This window comes from Sus scrofa, chromosome 14 (genome assembly GCF_054392235.1).
Source record: "Sus scrofa isolate SSC_HxYL_T2T_F1_AM1 chromosome 14, Sscrofa_HxYL_maternal_Yorkshire_Landrace_v2.0, whole genome shotgun sequence".
NCBI lineage: Eukaryota > Metazoa > Chordata > Mammalia > Artiodactyla > Suidae > Sus > Sus scrofa.
In genome coordinates, this window is record NC_139396.1 from 112,555,755 (window position 1) to 112,574,394 (window position 18,640).

The window sequence follows — 18,640 nt, forward strand, 5'->3', positions numbered from 1 at the left end:
AGTGGTAAGGAACCCAACTAGCATCCACGAGGACGCGGGTTCGATCCCTGGCATCGCTCAGTGGGTTAAAGATCCGGCGTTGCAGTGAGTTGTGGTATAGCTTGCAGACGCAGCTCGGATCTGGCCTGGCTGTGGTGTAGGCCGGCAGTTGCAGCTCTGATGTGACCTCTAGCCTGGGAACTTTCATATGTCACAGGTGTGGCCCTAATAAGAAAAAAAAAAAGAATTGATCGCAAATATCTTTTCCTAAAAGTTGACTATAAACTAGAACTTCAACAATGTGGTTTAGAATCACTTTAGAAATCTAAATAAGGCTTTTGTGATTACTCTCAAATGTAACTGGCATTGACTTTTACTTCAACTTCCAAGTGTCATTATTTGTTGCCAGTTTTAAATGAACATAATTGTAAATAAAGAATTTTAAGCAGAACTACCCCCCCATAAAGCCTAAACCTAATCATTTCTGACAATTCCAGTTTTATTTAGAACATATTTGGATATAGACACACTTTAAGAACATATATGTATAAAATATAGATGATATGTTTCTGACAAATGATTTGTTAAGGAAAATTTATTAATTATATAATCTTTGAACACCAGACAAGCCTCAGTATGTACAAATCACCATGAAGTTCCCAGTTCCTAAACTTTGGTTATAAGATATGCCTCAAGCACCAAGGAACAAACAATAATCCAAAAAGAAAAAAAAAAAAAAACAAACACCCCAAGAATCAAAAGATCCTTCAAGTCTCTTAAATCTTGTTTGTTTTTCAAACACCATTTGGGAAACTCTTTTATTCTACATTTCCTTCCATCTTGATCAGTCTCCAAAAACAGCATCAGTAATGACCAGAGGAAAAGGGGACAGATCATTCCAGGTAAAGGTGATGTCTTAAAATAACTTTCTGGAAATTCTGTCTTAAATACAAAACTGTTTTAACCTAGGAGATCTACATTATATAACATATATGAAAAAAATCCCAACTCTTAAATTTTCAAAAATCAAAAACTCCATCAATGCACTATAACAAGGGGTGGGGGAAGGTTCACAAGGAGACCTTTAGCAGACCCAGTTACACAGATTCTAGGATTTCAACTTCTCCCCTGGTATCACTGGCATCTGCTGGCTGCAGAGGCAAGTTTTATAATATATAGGCATGAAAAAAAGACCTAACAGGCTGAGCACAACCGTTCATAAAATTTCACAAGAAATCTGATGGGCAAAAGAAAAATTGAAAAATGAAGACAGAGAAATCAAAAACGATATATCTGAATCAATGTAAGTCAGGATGGAGGGGGTTTGGATGAACAAACTGACAACTGCATATATGTGAAAGAGACTGCATCCTTGCTTAGAGATGTGGATTATATACACATAAGTCATTTTGTATGTTACAGCTGACAGTTCAAAAAAGATGTTTCTGGTGAAAGGTGCAAGGAGGTTCTAGTCACTTGGCTCCTCAGGCTCCAGTCCTTTGTCCTGGCTGGTTGGTGGTTTCTGCACAGAACTCAACAGCATGGTATATGAATGGATAAAGCTTGATGTCTGGTCCAGGGGTGGAACAGTTTCTGCACTCTTCATTATAATATCGTAGCAGCAGCTTATACACTTCTCCTGAAGAGTAGAAAGCCAGACCAATTTATACATCAAGGTGTGAAGATGAATAAAACTGCTACCAAACATTCTAGTGTTTTTTTTTTTTTCTTTTTCTTTTTTTTTTTTTGGCTTTTTGCCTTTTCTAGGACTGTTCCTGCGACACATGGAGGTTCCCAAGCTAGGGGTCTAATTGGAGCTGTAGCCACCGGCTTACGCCAGAGCCACAGCAACGCAGAATCTGAGCCACATCTGCAACCTACACCAGCTCATGGCAATGCTGGATCCTCAACCCACTGAGCAAGGCCAGGGATCAAACCCACAACCTCATGGTTCCCAGTTGGATTCGTTAACCACTGCACCATGATGGGAACTCCCCCAAACATTCTAGTTTTATCTTAATCTAAATAACATGTTCAGAGTTCCCATAATGGCTCAGTGGTTAACAAACCCGACTAGCATCCATGAGGACATGGGTTTGATCCCTGGCCTTGCTCAGTGGGTTAAAGATTCGGCATTGCCGTGAGCTGTGATGCAGGTCACAGACACAGCTCAGATACTGTGTTGCTACTGTGGCTGTGGCATAGACCTCTGGCTACAGATCCAACTGGACTCCTCGCCTGGGAACCTCCACGTGTTGTGGGTGTGGCCCTAAAAGACAGTAAACAAACAAACCCCACCAAAAAACCACATGTTCAAATTTGGCTTTTGAAAAAGAGTATGAATTTTTCTTTTTTTGCTTTGGGCCCAGGTGCAGCATATGGAAGTTCCTGGGCTAGGTGTCGAATTGGAGCTGCAGCTGCTAGCCTACACCACAGCCATAGCAATACCAGACCCTTAACCCACTGAGCAGGGCCAGGGATCAAACCCACATCCTCATGGGTACTAGTTGGGTTCATTTCTGCTGAGGAACAACGGGAACTCTGGAGAGCATGAATTTCATAAGCCTAGAAGGCTTTCCTGATATAAACATTTTAAAAAACCTTAAAGAAATTACCTACTAAGCTACTAAGCTCATAATTAAAACAGGCTATACATAGTACATCATCCATGGATCATTTTGGGAGTTCATGGCAACTCTAATTTTACATTTAACTCCCATGATAGCAAGGCCTTTCAGTCCAGCTGAAACATGGTAGATGGGGCATGTTGTCATGTCTAATAAACATTACTCAGAGGCCTCTTAGATTTGAACTTATCCCCTAATATCTTCCCCTCTTTCAGTCTTCTGTATGCACAAAAGTAAAAATGGACATAAACTCCAACTTCTTGGCCTTAATAAGCTAACATACTCAATTCAAAATGGAGGATGAAACTTCACCAGAAAAAAAATCCTGCGAATGTTGCCCTTCTAAGACCTTGTCCCCACCACCCCCCAAAGTCACACTTTGAATTTTTCTTATCCACTATGATCTATCCAGATTTAACAAGTGCTCCTCCTGAACGGTGTACAATCCATCTAGATACCAAGTGTCAAGACTGTTCCCTACTCACCAACGGTCAGTTTCCTTTCAGTAAGGAAAGTGTGCATGCTGTAAATGTCTCTCATCAATTCTGAGTCCCCAAAGGTGAAATAAACCACATCTCGCTCAGCTGCAGCAGCTGCCAGTATCTGTATTAAGGCTGTAGCAAAGAGAAAAAAACAGCTATATTATGACACTTTCCAGTAAGATACCTTTAGTTCTTTCTAACAGCTAAATTATCATTGGTGTGCCATAGCTTTATCCTGGATTAAAGATTTATACACTTAATATACACGTTATTAGAAGTAGCAAATACAGGATGAGTATAAATCATCCAGTTGTGTGACTTTTCAGACAAGCTGCTGAGAATATCATTAAGCCATGGAATTCCCACATAGACATGTTTGCAGGAAGACAAAGGAAGGTGCATTTGAGGCAGGAGAGCCAAGGCACTAAAGTATTTTTTTTTTTTCAATTAACCTAGAACTAAAATTTTTGTTTGCTGGCTTGACTTAATTATTTTATCTTTTACATAGCCATTGGTTTTTGGTATCAAAGGAGTCTCTGTGACTTTCCCTGATCAATATACTTGGGAGGTTCTACTGTTCTCATTAACCCTGCAGGATGCAAGCATTCTCGAATGGGTTAGAGCAAACACCCTCATCCCTCCTGCTCTCCCACCTCTACCCAATCACTACAGCATGAAGCACATACACTATCTCTGGTGTGCTGGAATGGGAAAATCACTGAGAATCACTGTCTCCAGGAATCAAAGTTACAAATCACTGAGCCTGGAGTATATTTCCACAAATTAAGTTCCTACATAGTCTTAACCTCAATAGACAAAATTTATTTTCAAAAGCAGGTATAATAAATGTCCTTTTGCTAGTTACACATCTTCCTTCATAAAAGGGGAGGTAGGAATCAAACTAAAACATGGAAGATAAATATAGTTTTGATTTTTGAAATGATGTTAATGAAAGAATGGGAATAGGAAGGAATCTATAATAAAAAGCAAACTAAAACAAATGAGCCTAATTTTAAAAGAGTAGTCCTATAAGGAAAGGAAAAAGCAAAGGATAAAAGTAAGAACTAATCCAAGTAACTTATTTTATGAACACAGTATTTGAGTAATATGCCCTCAGTCCTAGGCAAGGAGGAAAGAATCGCAAACAAATCCCAGAGTCTTTTTATTAGATTTGCTTCCCACAGTAGTACAGGTAAAGCAATTCCCAAACTATTTTAAATTACCCCAAAGAAGACATCTCAGTAGCAATAAGCATACCTAGTGCCCAGATGTTGGTTTCTCATTCCTTCTAAAAGGAGCTGGATTCCTAAAAGAAATACATCATTCTATGGCCGCAACAGGATAGGTACAAGACAAACTGAGAATGTTTTATTATACCAGATAATAAAGAAGTGCTCAAGAATGGGAAAATTGATGGGTGCTTGTCCCAAGGACATAGAAACCAGTATGAAGGAGCTCCCAACTAGCCACATCTAGACAAGCTAAGCAACAAAATATTATGTATAATAATAAATAAATGAGCCATTGAAAAATTATAAATTCCTGAGTCCAAAATGATACTACATAATAAGTACAGGCAAGAAAGAAGGGCTTTTGCTCATGTGAGAAAGCCAGAGACTAACTCTAAGTCTGGAGGGAGTGCTAGAACAAGGTAATCCTCTTTCTGCAACCATCATGGTAAAGACTAGGTCAGGCAAAAGTTAATAAGGGAAATTTTGTCTCAAATTCCCACAGACCAATTATTATTATTAACTACAAGGGAGGGGAAAAACTCTATCTACACAGTGGAAAAATCAGATAACATCTTGACTGGTGATCAAAAATTAACATTACCAATGGGGCCAAGTGCCTCCAGACCTTATCACCTATGTGGTGCTCTGATCAAGAATGTATAATCTCAGGAGTTCCCGTTGTGCCTCAGTGAAAACGAATCCAACTAGTATCCATGAGGATGTGGGTTTGATCCCTGGCCTCACTCAGTAGGTTAAGGATCCGCAGTTGCTGTGAGCTGTGATGTAGGTCAAAGATGCAGCTCGGATCTGGCATTGCTGTTGCTGTGGCACAGGCTGGCAGCTGCAGCTGATTCCACCTCTAGCCTGGGAACTTCCGTATGCCTCAGGTGTGGCCCTAAAATGGAAAAAAAAAAAAAATAATAATCTCAATCTAATTATGAGAAAACAGCAGGTAAACTCAAGGAATGTTGTATTCTTCCACTGTGTCAAAGAAAGGCTATGGAAATATTCTGGATTCAAAAGGAGGCTATAAGACTTGACAACACAATACCTGAAGCTGAGGACAGAAAGGCTACTGAGGGTTTGATTAGGGCATCTGACAAAATTGGATCATAGATGAGTAGATAAAAATATTAAGGAGTTCCCACTGCGGCTCAGTGGGATCAGCAGTATCATGGAATGCTGGGTTGCAGGTTCAGGCCCCAGTTGAGCATAGGATCTGGCATTGCTGCAGTTGTAGCTTAGGTAATGATTGCAGCTTGGATCTGATCACTGGCCTGGGAACTGCATGTGCTGCGGGGCAGTCAAAAATGGAAGGAAAAAAAATTAACATTTATGAATTTAGTATCAGTGATGTGTTTACATAAGAGAAAAGCGAAAACACAGTGAAGTATTTAGGAAAAAGAGATATGTGTAACTTAAGCTCCACTGTTTCAGAAGAAAATCACATGTATGTACATAGGATGCATGCATATATATAAATACACACAGAGGTGTTTAATTTTGTAAATTTGAAATTAACTAGAAAATCTGAAATAGCTAAGTATCCCCAAGACATGGGAAAGCATATAAGACATTATAATACCATATGGGATACTAAAATACCAACTATTTCCTAATTTCCAAGCTAATATTTATTGAGTACCCACAACATACTCATGTGAGGTACCATGACTACGCCTCATTAATCTTGGAATGTTGAAAGTAAACTGATCTCAGAATAGAGATGTTTTAATTAAAACTGCTCAACCAACTTATGCATACATTAAAGCTTCAGTACACTCAATTTTAAAAGGTTCCTAATTAACCTAAACTACATATAAAAATGGAAACTAATGAATCATCATCTTCCTCTACCAAGAGGTACTGTTTCTTTAAGTATGAATGAATTTTGGCTTTAAGTATTTCCCATTTAAGAGAGAGACCAAAGAAAAGTCCTTTTAGTCCTATTTCCTTCTTACAAACATAAATAACATCGCTAGTCATTTGCCATTTGTGAAAATAAAACGTTAATAAAAACATTTAAAATACAACTCCCTACAGAGTTTATTTTAAAAATTCTTCACAGGGAGTTCCCGTTGTGGTTGTGGCGCAGTGGTTAACGAATCCGACTAGGAACCATGAGGTTGCGGGTTCGGTCCCTGCCCTTGCTCAGTGGGTTAATGATTCAGCGTTGCCGTGAGCTGTGGTGTAGGCTGCAGACACGGCTCGGATCTTGCGTTGCTGTGGCTCTGGTGTAGGCCAGTGGCTGCATCTCCAATTCGACCCCTAGCCTGGGAACCTCCATATGCTGCGGGAGCGGCCCAAGAAATAGCTAAAAAGACAAAAAAAAAAAAAAAAAAAAAAAAAAAAATGCTTCACAGACCATTTTGTTTCTCTGCTTCATCTCATAGATCTAAGTTTGACAGATCTACCAAAAACAGCCTGGATAATAAGAGAACCAATTCATATCTGTTTCTGTTGGGGTACACATGATTACAAAATCATGTGTCATACAACCTGGAACTGGAGACCAAAGACCTGAGCTCAGGGCTCACCCTTTTGCAGTCTAGCTTTATGACTCTGGCCATACCACTTGATTCTCTTGCCTGAATTTTTCCCATCTATGCAGTGACGAAGTGACTCAGGTGACCCCTACAGACTCTTTCCGAGTGTAGAATTCCATCATCTCTATTATAATTTTTCTCCTTGCATTGAATATTAGACTATACACAAATGAAATTTTCAGAAATACAAATTAATCTTGACCTTAAAAACATCAATAATTACCAACAAAAGATTATTTTAAACAGAACTGTCTCCAGACTTCACTATCCCCAAGATCTTCACAAATTTAGACAACTGTGTCTCACGATTTAAGTGAACTCTTCTTGCATCACAAGTTAGAGGAGAATAAATCACAAATCTAATAGGGTGTGTGGACTGACTCCAAGTATGATATAAAAGCATCAAATTCCAACTTCAAGCACAACTAGGTGCCAAAATAATCACTTAAATTAACCTGCAGGGAGCTTGGTTTTAATTTTCTTTTTGGCATCAATGTTAAGCTATGAAAAAATTTCAAATAAATATGAATAATATAAAAAAATTTATAGTGTCCTCTTGTAACAAATGAAACAAAAAATGAGTAAAATGATAGATACTTATACCCTGGTATAATCTGAGGCCATCAGCATGTGATATTAAAAATAGCTGCTAACAGCTCTATTTTGCAGAATGGTCCTAGCAGCTTTTTAAGGATGAACTCAAGATTCTCAAGGATTAATTTACTTAATCCTTACAAACACTGAATAAATATTATCTCCATTTTGGAAATCAGGAAATATAGGCACCAAAAGATTATATAAACTCTCTAAGGTCACAGGGCCAGAAAGTAGTGGAGCTGAAATTCAAACCTAGTGGTCTGACCCAGGGCTCTCCCTCACCCACTATGTTGTAAGGCTGCCATGCCACGTCCCCCTGCTCTCCTCCACATAAATTTACCATATGCCCATCAGAATGATTTCCTCATTGTTTCCTTACATTTATTTAAATGTATACTGGCAAGGAGGCTAATATATTGTAGATCTGGAAGTACTAGTTATGTCCCCCTAATGAAACACAAAGTGTTTTGTGAGCTCATGCCCTGATTATTCTGAAAGCTCAAGCAGTTGCCAGCCCCAAAGGGCTCACTCTTCTGGGACTTTTTTTCCCCCCCTGCTTTTTAGGGCCGCACCTGTGGCATATGGATATTCCCAGGCTAGGGGTCAAATTGGAGCTACTGCTCGCAAGCTATTTATCTTTCTATATCTCAGTTACATCATCTACAAAGATAAGAATACTTCATAACTAGTAGGCTAATGCATTAAGGAAAGCACTTAGTACAACATAGAATGCACTCAACAAGTCTAACAGTACTAATAACAATAATTAAAACTATATGGTTTTTGAGGAAAATAGCACAAGTTTTCAAGTGCATATGAAACATTCTCTAGGACTGACTACATACTGGAGCACAAAACTAACCTCAACAAATTTAAGAGTATAGATATTATTTCAGGCATCTTCTTTGACCACAATGGCACTAAACTAGAAATCAACCACAGGAAAAGAAATAAGAAGAAAATGACTATATGGAGACTAAACAGCATGCTACTAAAAAACCAATGGGTCAATAAGGAAACCAAAAGGGAAATTAAAAAATACCTCAAGACAAATGATAATGAAAACACAACCATTCAAAATGTATGGGATGCCACAAAAGCAGTTCTTTGAGGAAAGTTCATATTTCCTTCCTCAAAAAAAGAGAAAAATCTGAAATTGACAACTTAACACACCACCTAAAAAAATTAGGAAAAGAAGAAACAAAACCTAAAGTCAGAATAAGGAAGGCAATCATAAAGAAATACAAAAAACCACAAGAGAATAATATGACAACGAATTTGACAACCTGGAAGAAATGGACAACTGTCTACAGACATACAGCCTGCCAAACTTAAACCAAGAAGAAACAAATCAATTGAACATACTGATAACTAGAAATGAGTACGTAACAAAAACGCTCCCTACAAATAAAAGTCCATGACCAGATGGCTTCATAGGCAAATTCTACCAAACATACAAAGAATCACCCATATCCATCCTTCTTAAATTTTTCCAAAGGGTTGAAGAAGAAATAATCCCAAAGACATTCTATGAAGCCACCATCACCCATACCAAAACCAGACCAAGATACTACCAAAAAGGAAAATTATAGGCCAGTATCTTTGATGAATATAGACAGAGAAATTTTCAACAAAATTTTAGCCAACTGAATCCAAGAACATAAAAAAAGGTCGTATATCATGACCAAGTGAGATTCATCCCAGACTCACAAGCATGGTTCAACATACGCAAATCAATCAAGGTCATCCACTGCACTAACTAAAGAAAAGAAAAAATTGGAGTTTCCTTCGTGACTCAGAAGAAACAAATGCGACTGGTATACATGAGGATGCAGTTTTGACTCTGGGCTGGCTCAGTGGGTTAAGGATCTGGTGTTGCTGTGAGCTGTGGTGTAGGTCGCAGACGTGGCTCAGACTGTGGCTGTGGTATAGGCCAGAGGTTACAGCACATACTTGACTCCTAACCTGGGAACTTCCATATGACAGAGGTGTAGCCCTAAAAAAGTCAAAATCCAAATGATCATCTCAGTAAGATGCAGAAAAAGCATTTGACAAAAATCCAACATCCAATCATGATAAAAACTTACGAAAGTGAGCAGAGAGAGAACATAACATAATCAAAGCCATTTATGAAAAACTCACAGCCAGTATAATACTCAATGGAGAAAAGCTATAAGCCTTCCCGCTAAATCTGGAAAAAGACAAGGATGCCCACTCTCACCACTTTTACTCAGTGTAGTATTGGAAGTCCTAGCCACAGCAATCAGACAAACAAAAGAAATAAAATGTATCTAAACTGCAAGAGAGAAGAGCAGATGACATAAAAATATATATAGAAAAACCCTAAGGACTCCACAGAAAAACTACAGAACTGATCATCAAATTCAGCAAAGTAGTGGGATAACATTTAGAAATTTGTTGCATTTCTGTATACTAACAGTGAAATATTAGAAAAGAAATACAAAAATACATTTTAAAATCACACCCCAAAAAATTAAATAACTAGGAATAAACCTGACCAAGGAGGTGAAAGACTTACATGCTGGGAACTATAAAACACTGATCAAGGAAATTAAAGAGGATTCAAAGAAATGGAAAGATATCCCATGCTCCTGGACTGGAAGAATTAATATTATTAAAACAGTCATACTACCCAAAGCAGTCTACAGATTCAATGCAATCCCTACAAATTATCCATGACATTTTTAACAGAACTAGAACAAACAGTCCAAAAATTTATATGGAACTATAAAAGACCCAGAATTGCCAAAGCAATCCTGAGAAACAAAAACCAAGTAGGGGGCACAACTCTCCAAGACTTTCAGACATATTACAAAGCTACAGTAATCAAGACAGTTTGGTACTGGTATAAAAGCATACAGACAGACCAATGGAACAGAACAGAGAACGGAACAGCAAACCCAGAAATAAACCCAGACACCTACAGTCAATTAATCTTTGAGAAAGGAGGCAAGAATATAAAATGGGAAAAGGACAGTCTCTTTGGTAGCTGATGTTGGGAAAACTGGACAGCTGCATGTAAATCGATGAAACTAGAACACACCCTCACACCATGCACAAAAATAAACTCAAAATGGCTTAAACACTTAAACATAAGACAAGACACTATCAAACTCCTAGAAGAGAACACAGGCAAAACACTGTCTGACATAAACTGTACAAATATTTTCTTAAGTCAGTCTCCCAAAGCAATAGAAATGAAAACAAATAAACTAATGGGACCTAGTCAAACTCACAAGTTTTTTGCACAGCAAAGGAAAAGATTAGGAAAAAAAAAAAAAAAGGCAACCTACTGAATGGGAGAAAATAGTTGCAAATGATGCAACTGACAAGGGCTTAATCTTCAAAATATATAAATAACTCATACAACTCAACAACAAAAAACAAATAACCCAATTGAAAAGTGGGCAAAAATCCTGAATAGACATTTCTCCAAAGAGGACATAGAGATGGCCAATAGGCACATGAAATAATGCTCAGCATTGCCAATTATCAGAGAAACACAAATCAAAACTGCAATGAGATACCATTTCACAATGGTCAGAATGGCCATCATTGGTGAGTCTACAAATAGCAAATGCTCGAGAGGGTGTGGAGAAAAGGAAACCCTCCTGCATCCCCTGGTTGGATTGTCAAATGGTACAACCACTATGGAAAACAGTATGGAGGTTTCTGAGAAAACTAAATATAGAACTACCATATGATCCACCAATACCACTCCTGGGCATCTCTCTAGACAAAACTTTCAAGGAAAAAGATACATGCACCCCTATGTTCATTGCAGGACTATTCACAATAGTGAAGACATGGAAACAAGTCAAATGTCCATCAACAGATGAATGGATTAAGAAGATATGGTACATATACAGAATGGAATACTATTGAGCCATAAAAAAGAACAATAATGCCATTTGCAGCAACATGGATGGAACTAGAGACTCTCATACTAACTGAACTGAGTCAGAGAAAGAAAGACAAATACCATATGATATGGTATTAATATATGGAATCTAATATATGACACAAATGAACCTATCTACAGAAAAGAAACAAATGCACGGACATGGAGAACAGACTTGTGGTTGCCAAGGGGGAGGGGAAGAGAGTGGGATGGATTGGGAGTTTGGGGTTAGTAGACACAAACTATAGCATTTGGAGTAGATAAGCAATGAGGTCCTGTTGTATAGCACATGGAACCATATCTAATCACTTGTGATGAAACCCGATGAAGGATAATGTGAGAAAAAGAATGTTCATATATGTATAATTGGGACACTTTGCTGTACAGCAGAAATTGACAGAATATTGTAAATTAAGTATAATAATTCTTTAAAAAAAGACATACCTTGTAGTTTCCACAGGTGTGCTAGACCACGATTAGCATAAAAGTGATTCTTTCCTGAAGACTGATGCCTCTCAAACATAAAACTGACAACAAGAAAACTTCTGAAGAAAAATTTTCCTGTTACATTAAACGAGGAGGCTATTGGACTGAGTTGGCACTAATGCTATAGTGGTCTATGTATAGCAACCAAACTCTAAGCCTGTATGCCTAGATTTGAAATAGAAACCTATGGAACCAACCACAAACAGCCAACCAGGCTTTAAGCTACAGCCAATCAAATAACTTGCTTCCGACTCTCCCTCTGTAAGCCTTTCTTCTGGCTCCTGTGGGCAGAGAGCTCCTAACCACTTCCAGTCTGATGCTGCCCAATTCCAATTGATTTTTGATCAAATAAATGCTTAAAATTAAAAAAAAAATACCATTCCATTCATCCAGACAATTTGAATGTGCTATCATACAAGGTCCCATTCTAGGCACTGGGCCTATAGAAGAGGACAACACAGCCACAAAAAAAAGAGTGAAATCTTGGAGTTCCCATTGTGGCTCAGTGGTTAGCAAACCCGACCAGTATCCATGAGGACAGAGGTTAGATCCCTGGCCTTACTCAGTGGGTTAAGGATGTGGCGTTGCCATCAGCTGTGGTGTAAGTCGCAGATGCAGCTTGCATATGGCGTTGCTGTACAGGCATAGACTGGCAGCTGTAGCTCCAATTGATCCCTAGCCTGGGAACCTCCATATGTCGCAGTGCGCCCCTAAAAAGACAAAAAAAAAAAAAAAAGAATGAAATCTTACCTTTTGCGACATGGATGTATCTAGAGGGTGTTATGCTAAATGAAATAAGTCAGACAAAGACAAATACTGTATGATTTCACTCATATGTGGAAACTAAAAAAGACCAAAAAAATGAACAAACATATCAAACAGAAAAAGAATCATGGATGCAGAGAACAAACAGGTGGTTGCCAGATGGCTGGAGGTGAGGGTGGAGGAGGTAACAGAGAAGAGGTACGAACTTGCAGTTGCAAAATAAATGAGTCACAGGTGTGAAATGTACAGTGTCGGACTGTTGGTGGGAATACAAATTGGTGTAGCCACTGTGGAGGTTCCTCAAAAAACTAAAGATGGAGCTGCCATATGATCCAGCAATGTCACTCCCGGGCATATACCTGGACAAAACTATAATTTGAAAAGATAACATGTATCCCAACATTCATAGCAGCACTACTGACAATAGCCAAGACATGGAGACAACCTAAATGTCCATCCATTAACAGATCAATGGATAAAGACAATGTGGTGTACTCACACACACAGAGAATGGAATATTAGTCATAAAGAAGAGTGAAATAATGCCATTTGCTACAACATGGATGGACCTAGAGATTATCCTACTAAGTGAAATAAGTCACAGAATGACAAAAACCACATGATATCACTTACATGTGGGATCTAAAATATGACACAAATTAACTTATTCACAAAACAAACAGACTCACAGAAAAATTATGATTATGAAAGGAAAGGGGTAGGGAATGGACAAATTAAGAGTTTGGGATTAGCATATACAAACTATTATATACATAACAGATAAAGGAGTTCCCATGTGGTGCATTGGAAACAAATCATACTAGTAACCATGAGGATGGGGGTTTGATACCTGGCCTCGCTCAGTGGGTTAACGATCCGGTATTGCCGTGAGCTGTGGTGTAGGTCACAGATGTGGCTCAGATCCAGCACTGCTGTGGCTGTGGTGTAGGCCGGCAGCTGTAGCTCCAATTTGACCCCTAGCCCTGGAACCTCCATATACCATGGGTATGGCCCTAAAAACCAAACAAACAAACAAACAAACAAACAGAAAAAAAAAAAAGAAAAAGAAAACAAAAACATATATATATATATATATATATATATAAATATGTGTATACACACACACATATACATTCTACAAACTGAATCACTTTGCTATACATCAGAAACTAACATAACATTGTAAATCAACTATACTTCAATAAAAAATAAAAGGAGAAAAAATATACAGTGTAGGGAATACAGCCAATAATTAGGTAATATCTTTGTATACGGACAGAAGACAAACCTATCATGGTGATCATTTAGAAACATATAGAAATACTGGAGTTCCCATTGTGGCGCAGTGGTTAATGAATCTGACTAGGAACCATGAGATTTCAGGTTCGATCCCTGGCCTTGCTCAGTGGGTTAAGGATCTGGCATTGCAGTGAGCTGTGGGGTAGGTCGTAGACTCGGCTCGAATCTGGCGTTGCTGTGGCTCTGGCGTAGGCCGGCGGCTACAGCTCCAGTAGACCCCTAGCCTGGGAACCTCCACATGCCACGTGAGAGTGGCCCTAGAAAAGGCAAACAGACAAAAAAAAAAAAAAGAAAAAAGAAATATATAAAAATATCGAATCACTATGTTGTACACCAGGAACTAACACAGTTTTATAGGTCAATTATACTTAACAAACTCACAGAAAAACATGATCAGATTTCTGGCTGCCCAGAGGCAAGGGACTGGGGAAGGGATTAGATGTAGGTGGTCAAAGGGAAAAACGTCTATAAGTACTAGGAATGTAAACATTATAAAGATAATTAACACTGCTGTACATTATAAATGAAAGGTGTTAGGGAGTAATCCTGAATTCTCATCACAAGGGAAATTTTAATCTATCTATATGAGATGATGAATGTTCAGTAAACTTATTATGATACTCGTTTCATAATATATACAGGTCAAATCATTATCTTATACATTTAAAACTTATACAGTGCTGTTTGTCAATTATGTCAGTAAAACTTTTGAGAGCAAAACAATATGTGATCAAAACAGAGAAATACAGATTAAAAAGAAAATATAGAATATATCTATTTCTCACCAAGATACAACCATAGTTAACCTTTGCATATAAACAGATAAGCATAAAGAATCTCAAATCTTTATATTTTACATTCATAATTTCTTTTAAAATATGATTTATACTGCATATACTGTATGTTTCCCCCCATTTGGCAGTATTCAAAAAACATGCCAGAAGTTATACTTCTGCAACAGTCAATGCCTGCATAATATTTCATTACACAGAGGTACCAAAATTTCTTCCTTTTCAGGGTCAGTTTTAGTAAACGATCCCCTGCTAAAAGACATTATAAGTATTTATAATTTTGTTTAGTGGTTATTCAAGTGAATGGTTGTCAAAAAGTCACTCCACAGTTTAATCTTGATAATTAATAAATCACACAATGAAAACTTTGGAATACTACCCTTGAGAGTCACCAGAGCAAGCAAAGCTGTAGTCTGAAAGGCTTTTATGTCATAAGGAAAAGAAACAAAACGAACACATTTATAAAGCTTCCCAAATTGTCCATCAGAAATGACCAAGGCTTATAGCAGACCTTGTTTCTGGATTGATGATATGAATCTACTCATTTATTTTACTTAAGAGAAAAACAGAAAAAAAGTGTCTGTCATAAGATCAATAAGCCCAAAGTGAAAAACAGGTTTCCTCAGACAAATTCAGGATGATAAAGAATTTCATAAAATAAAACCGAGAAATTCTTTCTTCTATACACATTCAAATGCTGAAACTAACAACATGCAGTTTTTGGGCTTTGAATATAAAGAAAATGTGGGCGGAAGTCTTTAAAATAAAGGAATGGGGAAGATTTTTCCAAGCATGACACAAGAAGGTAAACAAAAATTAACTCCCTATGACTATTGTCAAAAGGCTGAAATAAATGAAAAAAAACTGAGTAAATATGACAGATCATTAATATTTCTTAATATATAAAGAGTTATTACCCGCCAATGAAAAATCCAGTCTACTCCCCAAGAGCTAAATGGACAAGAAAACATGAACATGCAATTCGCAAAAAACAAACAAAAATGATTAATAAACTCAAAAACTGTTGAACCTCAGAGAAATTAAAAAGACTGACAAAACCCTATCTCGCTGAAGTTGCTTTTGTAAGGAAGACACTGTAAACTGATACTGTCTTTGAGAAGAACAATTTGCAATTAAGTATCAAAATACAAAGTCTATATGTCCTTTGAATCATTAATTTCACTTCTAGGAATTAGCCCCAAGAAAATAATTATGTATAGCATATTATATACTACAGTATTGCTTATAATATGAAAAAAATAAAACAACTGTCCATGAATGGAAAATTTGTGAAATAAATTATCGCATATAGGTTCATACAAGAGACTGAGACTGTAGGATTTTTAAAAAGGTCAGAGCATAGAACATATAGTGTGATTTTATTAATGTCAAATGGTTACACAGATTGGATAGAAAAATGTCTGAAAGGATGGTCACCAAAACATTAACAGTAAATCCTGGTGATTTTTTTACAAACTTCATGATATTTTTCTGGATTTAAAAAAGTAATAATAAAATGTGTCATTTTTACCAAAAAAAAAATAAAAAAAATCAGACTCATAAATTATGACATGGAGTTCCTGTCGTGGTGCAGAGGAAATGAATCCAACTAGGAACCACGTGGTTGTGGGTTTGATCACCAGCTTCACGCAGTGGGTTAAGGATCCTGCGTTGCCGTGAGCTGTGGTCTAAGTCGCAGACGTGGCTCGGATCTGGTGTTGCTGTGGCTCTGGTGTAGGCTGGCAGGGCAGCAACAGCTCTGATTAGACCCCTAGCCTGGGAACCTCCATATGCCGCGGGTGCGGCCCTAAAAGGACAAAAGACAAAAATAAAATAAAATAAAAATAAAAAAATTATGACAGACTCAACTGTTCTATTCCCAAGGAGAAAGATTTGAGGATTTTATCTATCAAGTTTGGCTACCAAGGCCAGTTGGCTGTTTTATGTTTGCTTTGTTTTCTTGTTAGTTTGATAACTGTAGTATAAACAAAGAATTTGGTCTTTTTCCTGGGTTCCTAGGAGGAGCTTCAAAATTCTGGGAATTTCCAGAATGATAGAGTATTTGTTATGCTAATGAAGTGACTCCTAGTGAGCCCTAGACAGCTTCAGGATTGGACTTTTAGCCACAGACCTCCAGGAAGAGGGAGGACTGAAAATGGAGCTTAAGGATATGACCAATGATTTAATCAATGGTGCCTATGTAATGAAGCCTCAATAAGAACTTTAGACACCAAAGGGACAGGTCCTTCATGGAAGCTCTGTATTCCCTTCCAATCTCAACCTATGTGTATCTTCTGTAATACAACTGTTAATAGCACCTGTGAATTATTCTACTGAATTATCAAACCTGAGGGGGATTATAGAACCCTCCCAAGATGGTAGCCAGTTGATCAGAAGTGCAGTGGCCTAGGCAACACTCCCACTCCACACTTGCAGCTACAGTCTGAAGGAGCGGTGGTCCTCAGGAGGATCTGTGCCCTTCCTGTAGAGTCTGCACTAACTCCAGGGAGTTAGTGTCAGGATTATACTGTAGCACACCCAGCCCATGTCAGACCAGTTGGGTTGACACAGAATAGTAACCATGCTAAGTAATAATACTCTTTTCTATAACCGACACTCCTTAGAGCAAAGCAAATGCCATAATATGATAAATGACCAATAACTTTGTTGATAGGTCTGTCATTTTTCTACCATAAACAATAAAGTGCAAAAAAATGTTTATCCTTGAATACCCAAATGCTCCTTATCTGTGCCATTCATGCAGCTCTCTCAAGCTCTACTCCCACACACCATGTACCTCTATTAAAGTACTCATTACCACGTGCTCATTTGTCTATGCCCCTCTCTCATCTGCTAGACTGTAAATTCCAAAGCAGGGACCACATCTTATTCACCTTTGTATTATCAGGGCCTACCACAATGCCTCGAGCATGGCAGATGCCCCATAAGTTTGGTATGTGAATGAGTCAGTCAGTGAAATGGCTCTGTCCATAAAAATCAGTTCTGTGAAGGAATGCACTTATGTGGGTGCTTTGGTTTTTAACTTCAAGGTCATTGTGGCCTCTTTCCTCTCTCTGTTCAACTAGATACTGGGTCTGATAAGTCAAAGAGATAAGTGACCTCTGCAGCAAAATAGTAAATAAAAATAAGAACTCCTTTATACATAATGTGGGAAAAAAAAAGGATGGTGTCGAATATTCTTTTCCTTTAGATCTTTGTGGTCTCTTCTTAAGACAGGACATTAGAAATCCAGTTTCAAGAATTTAACCATTCTCCTTAGTCAAATACTATTATCCTTCTTATAACAACTGCTTTACTCACCTTTTAATCTGGCATCGCCCCCAAAGGCACCACAGCCCCAGTTTCCAGTTGCCACTGCAGAAAGATTCTCTGAAGAAACTCCAGGACGAAGAAATCCACAGTAAGCCTGTAGGATGAAAGAAATATCAAAGCATGTGAGTGACTAGATACTAATAGTATTTTTGACTGATGTGCTAGGATCAATACCCATTATCAAGCTTATGTTATCTCTCTTTTTTTCCCAGAGGCCAAAGTGAGAGAAAAAAAGAAAATCCTGAGATTATACAAGGAAGAGAGTAAGAAATGATCAATTATAATATAAATTTCTTTTGATGCTGGGCAAATCAAAGCCCTTAAACCAATACAGGTCTCAGTTTCTTTTTCCAGTTCAAATAAATATAAACGGAAATATCAGAGATTTTTCAGGAATTGATGGGATCCCAATTACAAACTACAAAGGATTAAAGGGAAGAAAGATGTTTAAAACACTTTTATTCGAAAAATTTTATTACCTTTTTTTTTCATTAAGGTAAAGAGTTATTTCTATCATGCTTTCTCAGCACTCTCTCCCTCTCTGAATTATTAGGACTAGATTTATAACTGTGATTAGTTTT

The 18,640-nt window shown here is 37.7% G+C and overlaps 1 protein-coding gene across 3 annotated transcripts in view; it reads right to left on the reverse strand.

Annotated features, from left to right (window-relative positions):
- Positions 1–559: 559 nt before the first annotated feature.
- Positions 560–18,640, reverse strand: part of PARG (poly(ADP-ribose) glycohydrolase) — a 142,532-nt gene continuing 124,451 nt past the window's right edge. For all 3 annotated transcript variants that reach the window (XM_005671222.4, XM_005671221.4, XM_013983451.3), the window contains exons 16-18: positions 18,048–18,153; positions 3,092–3,220; positions 560–1,618 (exon numbers count right to left, since the gene is read on the reverse strand). In XM_005671222.4, coding sequence (XP_005671279.3) covers positions 1,464–1,618; positions 3,092–3,220; positions 18,048–18,153 — 390 coding nt within the window. In that variant the 3' untranslated portion in view covers positions 560–1,463. The remainder of the gene's footprint in view (positions 1,619–3,091; positions 3,221–18,047; positions 18,154–18,640) is intronic.